This window comes from Pteropus alecto, unplaced genomic scaffold, assembly GCF_000325575.1.
Source record: "Pteropus alecto unplaced genomic scaffold, ASM32557v1 scaffold101, whole genome shotgun sequence".
NCBI classification, from domain to species: Eukaryota; Metazoa; Chordata; class Mammalia; order Chiroptera; family Pteropodidae; genus Pteropus; species Pteropus alecto.
The window spans coordinates 8,780,712-8,791,308 of NW_006432945.1; the positions used below are offsets into that span (position 1 = coordinate 8,780,712).

General features: G+C 44.9%; 1 protein-coding gene across 1 annotated transcript in view; it reads right to left on the reverse strand.

The window, feature by feature from the left end:
• The window catches only part of RGSL1 (regulator of G protein signaling like 1), a 41,161-nt gene extending 32,539 nt beyond the window's left edge, over positions 1-8,622 (reverse strand). The window contains exons 1-4 of the mRNA XM_015586130.1: positions 8,610-8,622; positions 5,490-5,572; positions 2,083-2,157; positions 694-823 (exon numbers count right to left, since the gene is read on the reverse strand). Of these exons, the coding sequence (XP_015441616.1) occupies positions 694-823; positions 2,083-2,157; positions 5,490-5,572; positions 8,610-8,622 (301 nt within the window). The remainder of the gene's footprint in view (positions 1-693; positions 824-2,082; positions 2,158-5,489; positions 5,573-8,609) is intronic.
• Between the last annotated feature and the right edge of the window lie 1,975 nt (positions 8,623-10,597).

A 10,597-nucleotide genomic window follows, 5' to 3' on the forward strand; every position in this document is an offset into this window, starting at 1 on the left:
AGCATTCTGGAAGCGTAGAACCTGCAGAGGCACCAGGAACAACTCTAAGAACCCACCTGAGCTGCCCTTGAGGTAGGTGCAGAAGCGCCACATCCCTCTGACCCCGCCAATGCACTTCTGGAGTAGCCACTGGTCTGCCTTTTTCCATCTCATCATCTTGGCTGCCAGGAGAAGTCCGTGATAAGACAGAGACGGCGAGCTCCAGCCCTGGCCCCTCCCTCAGCCTCGAGTGTGGTCAGAGCCCCATTCGCTCAGTGGGAGTGTGGGAAAATGGTGGCTCATTCTGGCTGCTATGAGCAGCAGAACAAGAGCAGAAGTAAGGAGTTTAATTAAGAGGTGATTTCAGTCGCCAGGTGAGAAATGGTGGCTTAGACCAGGAAGGTAGCAATGAAGGTGGAGGGATGTGTTTGATTCTGAAGGTAATTTTGTCATGTCCTGTGGCCACCGTTAGCTCTCTCACTTCTGGCGGTGGTGAGACGAATAGCCCAGCCCATCTGACTCCTGCTTATTGCTCTAGGTATGAATTTTTCAGCCTAAGATTTCACCTATTGCCACAACACAGGCTGAGCCACCTGCATATCTTAATGCTACAAAGGCAGCTAGTATTTGTACCTTCGTGTGGGACTGACAGGCACAGGATCGCTATAGAGCCCGGCTTCCCGTATTTCTCCACACGTTCATCCCCATGCTTACCTCCTTCTGGGGAATTAACGAAACTGATGAGCTCCTGATAGAGAATGTAATGGAGACACAAGTTGGTTTTACAGAAGAAAGGTAACCGATATTTTTCCAACCAGGTCAGTAATCCTTTGTACTTTGCAGTCTAGAGTCCAAACAAAATAGGAAAAGAAACGTGAAATTGAACCGAACGCTAAGAAATTCAACTTAGCAAGAGGCAATAAATAACCTCACACTTGCAGTATCTGGCCCAGAGGAGAGGCACGTTGATTAAAAACAGTATCTAAGCGGAATAGAGACTTGGGCTGAGGCCCCCAAAGGAGTGAATAGATGGGTAGGAAAGAAAAAGGTCGATCTTCTGTCCAAAAATCTTCCTTATTTCTGGGTGAAGTTGTTTAAGTAAAGATCTAAGGTTTGCTTCATAGAAGAGAAGCAGAATGAATTTTGGTCTGGCGTCGGGTCATAACTCTATTCGACTTGCTTCTTTGTGAGCACACTTATCATTTTTCATAGGCTCCCAGCCCATATCAGCTATACAACATGTGCAAAAACACACAGAGACCCACACACAACCTCCTTTAGAGTACGGGATGGACCCCTGAGAGACAGAGTCACCCGAGAAGGGAGGCGAAAAATAAAACTTTTAAGTTTCGGAGTTCTCCTAGGGAAACCAAATATAAGAACCAGAGTGGAATGTCTTTCTCGGCTTTCCAGACCCCAGAGAAAAAGGAAACCTCACTGTGAGCAGGGCTTACAGTGATCCTTCTGACTCCGCATGGTGCTGGTAGGGCATGCGGAAGCCATTAGTAAGTCTAAGGTCTACACAGTGGAAAATGAGAACGGGGAGGGAGAGAAGGAGAAGAGACAATAGACGTGGACAATGAACAATGGACGTGGACAAGAAAAAAGATGTGAAGAGAAAGACAGTCTCTGGAGGAGAACGGTCAGGCAGTCACAAAGAAGCACAGGAAGTCATCTTACCATGAGCTACGCCTTACAATGTGAATGATCACTGCGTGGCCAGGGCTGCCACTGCCCAGGCCACACCCATGGCGGGTGCCGCCAATCAATTTCCAGACTCTTTTCTGGCTTAGGTGTGGCCTCAGGGGCTTCTCAACCTGCGCTCCAAGCATCCCCTGCCCAACAGTCACAGAGGGCATGAGAGATGAATCCCATCTGCTAACCAGAGCTCACCAACATTGCTGGCCCAAGTGGTAAAAATCCCAAACGGGGAACTCTCTGCCTGGCTAGATGCTGTTTCTACTACTCGTCTGCTTTCTAGTTCCTTCCATAGTCACGCGCTGGGCCTCTTCTCCTTCTCCCTCACCCTCTCCCAATCATACTTCAAATCCGGCTCCCTCTTCCCCCACCCCAAACCCTCTGCCATTCCGGAATCTTACTCACCAAATCATGAGGTATTTCTGGCCACAGGCTCCACTGTGCATTGTCAACTGTGTAAAACGGTGTCTGACCAAAAACCTGCAAAAGAAAGCTAGGAAACAGCGACAGGGGTAGAACTTCCCTTCACCACCGCGTGACGGCCCATCGCGGGCACACGGGAAGAGAGGTGCCATCCACAGCTTTCCCATTTCAAGGGACATTCATTCTTAAATCTATTCCACTGAATCAACTTGCCTTGTACAAAAACACCCCAAATAGACAAAATGGCAAGGTTTGTTTATCTTCTAGCTCCGTTCTGCCCTGCCCTGGAGTTATCTTGCCCACGTGCAAAGGCCAGAGTCCATGGTATTAAAAGGTGTCTGTGTACTGTGTTAGTCATTTCTCCGTGGACTTAGCGAGCTAACGTAAAGGCCTAAAACCCTTCTATAAAGAGAAACGGCTTTGGATTTGCCTAAACTCCTCAGCCGGAAGTAGAGAGGACTGAAGACACGAAGATTAAGGGTACAACTTACTTAGGGGGGCATTAAGTGTCCAAAATGGATAGATAATTCTAGGCTAGTCTTCCCCTTTGTCATGGAGCAGGGGCTGTGACCTGGGCGATCTCCTCTGAGACTGATGGAACAGGACTTCTGCATTTACGTGTGTCTGAGCTTAGCAGTCTCACCATAGGCACCGAAATGTCTCAAAGTGTCCCCAAAGTGTTTACGAAAAACTAGAGAGCCCGAAACCCCAATTCATGTCAGTCCGACCATCTCCCCAGGATGAGCGGTCCCATACCTTTGTCAGTCTGTGGCCCTTTCGTTCTCTCCCCTTTGTCCTTGGCTGTGAGGTGTCAAAGGAAGGTGATGGTGCCGCCCGCATTTTGCAGATGCCACTCTCTAAAGGAGATTCAGTCCTCAGTGGCGCCTCTCTGCCCTGCACCCAGTGTGTGACGAGACATGAGGAGCGTGGCGTGACCTTGACAGGATGTGGGTAGGACTGGGAAGTTATGAGGTCATGTGGGAGTAGTGTATGGAACCAGTTTTATCATGTGACATTTGTACCAGAGAGGGCACAAGGCTGAGGTCTGGAGCCGTAAGACCTGGTCAGCTCCCAGAACTGCACCATGTGGTCTCAGGGAAGTCACTTAACTTCTGAGGCCCGTCTGTCAGAAGCAAATGATGCAGCTTCACAGGGCAAGGGGCAGCGCTGTGTAAACTGACCGCGGTGTTGAACGTGAAACACCGCTGCCACTCTGACTAGACCAAGGCCACCGACAGAGCCAGGACTTGCAAATGTTCTTGGCTGGGATGCTACTTCGCATTTCTCTCTCTCCATTTCTAGAATGGACTGCTTACATTGTGTTGGTGGATGTTTTAAGATTACTTCTGAAACCTTTCATTAGATGATGGCAGAGGCAATAGCATGAGACAGGACCACCCAAAAGACCTGCTCTTAGAGGCCTCTTCCTCTTCCTCTTCCTCTTCCTCTTTCTTTCTTTCTTTATTTATTTATTTTTACCATGTTGCTGGCGCCACCATCTGGCCAGGCACCCAAGCCTTACCCTCACCCCTCCTTTCTCATTACCACCTGTCCTCAGCATTCAAACAGTGACAAGGGCTCTGTATTTTGCTTCATAAAAAAAAAAAATCTCTCCTATTTGTCCCATCCTCTTCATCCTTTTGCCTTTAGATCCCTCTCACCTCCCACCTGGACTATTGAGACAATTTCGTACAGGGTCTCCCTGCCCCCACCGTGGTCCCTGGACAGTCCCACCGACTGCCAGCCTTCCGTAGAAATAATTTTCTCAAATGAAAGTCTGACCCATTACTTAAAACACTTCAATAACGGCTGCCGCCTTCCGGATGATGTCCAAACCCCTGAGCACAGCCCGCCTGCTCTCAGAGGCCTGGCTCAGCCACCCGTGAAGCCTTTCCTCCCGGTCCCACGACAGACAGTGTCTGACTCCCGCAATTTTATCTTCAGCCTCACTGAGTTCTGTAGTTCCCCGCAAAGCGCCATGCGTTGCATTCCCTGCTGCGCTTCAATGGCTGCCGCCTTCCGGATGATGTCCAAACCCCTGAGCACAGCCCGCCTGCTCTCAGAGGCCTGGCTCAGCCACCCGTGAAGCCTTTCCTCCCGGTCCCACGACAGACAGTGTCTGACTCCCGCAATTTTATCTTCAGCCTCACTGAGTTCTGTAGTTCCCCGCAAAGCGCCATGCGTTGCATTCCCTGCTGCCTGGACTCTGTTCTGTCTGCAATGCCTTTGCCCCTCTTGCTACCCGACCTCTGCCTTCTCCTCCTCCTTCTTAACCGCCATGTTCCCTCAAATACTTCGTCTGCTTTCAACCCTTGCCTTGTGTCACCTCTTCACTGTGGCCTTTCCTGCCTCTTCCAGGTAGGAGTGGCCTCTCCCTCCAATGCACGTGTACTCCATTGCCTTCTAGAGACTTCTATCATGTCACTCACGAACCTTTCTGCACTCACCTTAAATATCAGTCTCTCATATTTGACTGGGATTTCCTTGAGGACAGGGGTGCTATCATTAATATTTGTGTTCCAGTGCTATGCCTGGGGGCTGGCACAAAGTGACTACCCAGTAAGTGTTTGTGGGATAATACAGTGGTTTTTTTTTTTCCCTCAGTTATAGGAAATTGCAACTTTTAACAGGTGGCATTCCATGGGAAAGGGTGCAGTGAAATGAGCCACAATTTATAAGGCACCAGTGTTAAGATGTAACGAAGGATTTAATCCAGAAAGATGCGAGGTCAGTCTAGGTTTGGGTTTAAGAATATTTTGATGTTTTTTGGTTCATTTTAACAGCAAAGATTGAGAAAATATATACGGTTGATTCCAGTGAATTACTCACTAATCGTTTCACGCTAAACACCTGGCGAGGGGAAGCATGCACAGTGAATAACCCATAGTCCTTGTCCCGCAGGACCCCACAGCCTCACCACCCAGTGAGGGAGACCCACGTGTAAAACACAAGAGAACAGCAAAGTGCCCAGGGACGCAGAGCGAGGGAGGAATACGTTTGATTAGGAGGACCTAGGAATTCCTTAGGGACAGATTTGAAAAATGGTTGAGACTTTTGGTAGATGGAACTATGGAAACCAGGAACAGAGCCAAGGAGAGGTGCAGAGCGGGGAGAAAGCCAGGTGTACTTGCCAGGGCACTGCGCTGGGGACCAGTGAAGGGTGCTATGTGCAGGCAAAGGCTACTTAGGAGGCTGGAGATTTGGGGTTTGTTATATCCAGGAAGTTCCTGGAGGTTTTAGAGGAGATTCAGATTCCTATTTATCTGCTCAAATTGAAATAGTTTTGATTTGGTAAGAAGTTTATTTAAAAAAAATACGGCACTCAGCTCAGCGAGATTCATTATTCAGCTGTTGATGAAACATGTAAATTTAAGTCTGAGAATGCTTACCGGGAGAGAAAGAAATGTGTTGAAAAAATCAGCAAAGATTTCATCCTCTAGCAGAATTATGAGATTTGTAGAACCAATTATCTCTGTATGGGGAGAGGAAAAAAAAAAAACCAATCCCGTCATGAACCTGGATTGCCCTCAGGATGAGAAAACGAAGCCGCTGAACGAGTCATTTCACAGGGCCCAATCTTAGCATGACAATGGCCTTTACGGTCACTTATCTCAATTTCTCCCCCTCTGCAATATCACTCTGCTTAAACATCCCCAACTGTGGGGGGCTCACTGCCTCATAGAGCTGTCCGTTCCATTTATAAAGAGATAAAATGTTTAGAAAGATTTTTCCTGCCATGGACTGCCTTCCTTTATCTTCCTTCCATTTATAGAAATCCTGCCCTCTGAAGCTTGACAGAATTCACCCAAGTTTCTCCAGTGAGAAAATACTCCCTTATTTATAAGGACAGCACAACCTTCTGCTTACCTCCAGCCGCTCTCCCTCTGGCTAGTCACTAAGGGATGCTTCAACCATTCCCAGCATGGCCTCCTTGACCTCTGGCTCCTCCCCTGTTGGCTGGAGTGGCACCCACAACCCAGGCGCTCTGCATGCTTCCCAGGGGACAACTCAGAAAACCATTGCCTGTGCATCGTATTAGTGTGGCACACTGTCTCATTACACTGTCAACTCCATCAGACTTTATTTATTTTATGCTGTCACTTTTCAGAAACCCAGGGTGGGAACTCCAGTCAAATCACAACTTGTTGGTTTGGACCAATATTAAAGCCTAACTAACAACAGCTGTTCCGAATATTGATTTGGCCACACAAAGTATTTTTTTATTCTCCTCAAGCTCCATCCTTGCGCCACCCAAGTTAATCCGAACAGATATATGTTGAATGTCACAAAGCCAGGCATGGAGACCACAGGTGGAGCAGGGGGCTCCTCTAAGTTAACGCTAGTTCACTGTCTATGCCCTTAGAGCACAATGTTCAACCAGTGAACAACAAGCTAATTGTTCTATCAATAACCCAGCATTTTCCCATCAAACCCAAATTTGTAATGAAAGACTTGTAAAATGAGCAACCTAAATACCGTACACTAGTCTCATCCCTCAGTCTAGTCAAATGTCTGATGTGAATAGTAAATGCCACTCACAATCACTAGAGCATAGTTATGATAATATAACTAAACAATCCTCCATCACTTTTCCTGATGATACTTGGTGGTTACTGTTTTTGTGTAATAGAAATAGAAATAGAAATAGAAACCTAGACAATCGAACACTACAGTAGCAGAGCTGATGTCAGTTCTTTTGCTTTTTTGCCATCTAGTGTTATAATTTTTTCTGTTTTTTTCTTGTCTCCCTCCTCAGCTCTCTACTCTTCTCTTTATAAACATCCCCTGAGTTATTTAATCTATGCCACATGGATGATTCTAAAATCTATGTTTTTGGTCCAGACTTCTTTCCTTGGCTCAAGTTCTAAATATCCCAGGAGCCATGACACATCTCTACACGGACATCCGTCCACCAGCACTTTCATCTCAATATTTTCAAAGTTGATCTGAACTTTTTTTCTTTCCAACCTGCTCCTTTTCCTGTATTCCCAACCTCAGTTACTAGAGCCACGACTCATCCGATTATCTAAACCGGAAATCTGAAAATCATCTCTGATTCCTCTCTTGCTCTCTGTTCCTCTCTGTTTCTCTCTCTCTCTCTCTCTCTCTCTCTCTCCCCCTCCCCTCCAAATACTCCATGTGCAACAGAGGACCATATTCTGTGATTTCCCTTTCGACATATCTCTGAAATCTGTCCTCTCCTCTCCATCCACAAAGTCACTCCCTTATTTCAGATCTCTAGCATCTCTCACCTAGATTACTGTATCAGTTTCTTAAAATGGCCTCCAGTCTCTCTCCTTTCCAAGGACAGTCCCTACTGCCACCATAACCTTTTGATGCTATTTTTGTTAAAACTCTCAAAGACTCCTCAATGCCCTAACAAGGTCAAGTCCAAACTCCTTAGTACAGTATCTGAGACTTCACCAGATCTGGCTTTTGCATTCCTCCCAGCCTCATCTCCCACCATCCCGCAGCATTCTACCTCCTGTCGACAAGCCAAGACATTGCTCTTTCTTACACATGCTATGTACTCTCATTCCAACCTCCACGTCTCTGTTCTTGTGTTCCCATGGCCTGAAATGTCTTCTCAACCTTAGTGTGTTTCACAAATGACTCGTCATCCATCAAGAACTGGTTCACATATAATCTGTGTGGTGAACCGAGCATGGTAGAATCTACCACAACGGTAAAATGGATCCCCACTCCCTGCACCGTCAGGTACATCTGCCACCATTACAATGAACAAGTCACTGTTTTCATCCGCTGATGTATCTGTCTTCCCCACCAGAAGGAATTCCATGAGAGGAGGGACTTGTCCTTTCCATCTTTCTTCCCCTAGGTACTAAAAGGGTTTGTACAATGTCTAAGTTCTATAAATGTTAAATGGCTTGTTCTTTTAAGAGAAGACCTTCAAGCTTTAGGGTTTCTCAGTATAGGAAAGTAGGGTTTGGCAGAAATTTTCCAATTGGTTGTGTTCCATAGCTACACATACTGCTAGTGACAAGGGGCTCAACTATGACAGGGTGTTCCGCTAACAAGACAGTCTTAACAGGGTATAGGAACAAGGCTCTTCAGATCCTCCCCTTCATCCTACTATTTCTTTATTCCTGTTTTTCCATTCTCACATGTTTGCCTCCAGACTTCCTAATAAGTTGGGAAGGCTTTCAACACTCATTCCACACAACAGTAATACCAAAGGGTGAACAAAAGAAGTCACTGGATAATTCCAAACCTCGTGCTAGCCTTCCACCCGGAGGAGGTATGGCACGTGATGGCCCGATCTGCATTTTACTTCCTGCCTCTTAGTTGTCTTAGTTGTCTTATGAACGAGGCCTAAGGTGGCAGGTTAGGGTGGGGAGAAGAAGAGAAAAGGAAAGTAAAGGGCGTGAATAACAGAAGAGCCACATACGGGTTCCCTAAATGACTCAGATTTCTTAGTGACCGGGAAGGTGAGTGGTCCGCCTCATTTGGGAGGCTCAAAGCCTCGGAGCGCCCTCTCAGAGACTCACCAGCAGTGCTCATGTTGCTATCCACTTCCTGCCACTGTAATTGATTAGGGGCTGAATCATCCCCCCAGTCAACAGAAGCCCGCTCCTTGTGAACACACAATGACACCTCCTCTAAGGGGTTCCAGATTCTATCAGTCTTTAATGTTACCTGATCTCATGGATACCCTTGAAGGTACCAGACTCTTCCTATACTTAGGCCTTTAGTCCATACTACTTTGTATGTATTGACGGGTTCTTTAAAATTGTTGTCCAATTATAGATCCTAAGTTTAAGTTCTGTCTATTTAACTTGACTTTATACTTTGGGAAAGCAGGGATCTCTTTATTTATTTCTAATGTGTCTTTTGGATGTAATATCCTCCTGGAAATTTAACAGCTATCCCGTGAATATTTAATAACTTGACTTTTCTCTCAGATAAGCTGGAAAATTCAACCTACTATCCAAGTTTTGTTTTCACCCCTTTTCCTCCTTCCCACATAGTTCCCTCTGGTTTGCTGTTCCCTCTGGGTTACTTCATTTGCCACTGGCTTTGAAAAGGGAGAGAATAAACATGAGCTGAATGCCGTCCATGAAGAAATTAGACTGGGTGGTTTATTCTTTGTTCTCATTCAAGTCACAGTCCTGCAAAATAGAGATTATTATCACCTCCTTTCTATTGAAAGATAGTAAGTACAACACTGAGATTTGCTTCTGCCTATTTAATTCAAGAGCCAATGCTATTTCAAATATGCCAATAAATCAAACCTCCTTTTCACATGAAAAAAATGTATTTTAATGGACTTAAAATTAAACTCTGCGGACTCCCTCACAACAATCTATTTTTCTGTATAATTCCTCCCACCACTTCTTGTGTGTACCCTTATATGTTCAATTAGACTTTCCCGCAGATGTTAGAAAAGAAGTAAACAATACCCATATGGAAAGGAGCTATTTTTTTAAGAAAAGGTATCCTACGTATCTAAGAATTTTACCAGAAGATTGGAACAAAGCCATTTACTATTGCATCAAATCATAGCATACACAATAACTGGAGATCTTATGTGACCAGTTTTCACCCCAATTTTTCTAATCCTAATCAGTCCTCCATTGATCTAGACTAGTCACTCCAGAAAAAATAGAAGCAAGCAGGATGCAGTGTGGGAAAGAAGTTATATTTGTCTTTCATGTTAATTTTTCTCAAGATGATACAATGTTTTTCGACCATAAATGGAGCCAGGGCTACTCAATATGCTATCATGACCAGCTCAAGGAAAAGAGCGGAAAACTTTCTGTCCATAGACAGATCAGATCAGAATTAACCCGACATTTCAACTGTGCTATGCCTGTACTAGGTTCTTTATTTACTCATTCACTAACTATTTATTACATGCTTATTATGTGATGAGCTGAAAAGAACAGTTTGATGACTTTCATAAAGTTGCTAAAAAGCAGCCATTTTAGCTCAAGGAGGATTTTGACACTGTTGTGTTTTTCAGATACATACACGTTAGGTATCTAACTATTATATGTATAGATATTTATATTTAGATATAGATACACATATAGATATATATGTATATGTGTAGATGTATATATAGATATATATGTATCTATATACCTATACGCGTCTATGTACACAGATCTATAAATATAATCTGTGTCTATCAATTGAATACTATGTTGATTCATATCCATACATCTAAGTTTAACAGGAAACAAACAAATCTTCATTGTATACTGGATGCGTGGACAACACTTCTGTAGTTTTCTGCCCTCCTCTTCATCCCTCCTTCATTTCTACTAAATTGACAGTTTAAATACCAAATGGGGAGCAAGTGCCCTTTCCCCGCTCATGTGAGGATGGTGCCCTCTGGTGGATAGCGGTGAAGATTACACCTCTCTCCAAAACTATCTGGGTTTTTTGTTTTTGTTTTTCTCCAAAATTATCTTCATTTGGTTTTACATTTCAAAGTTCAGGATTACCATCAGAGTGCAAAGACATACTGTGA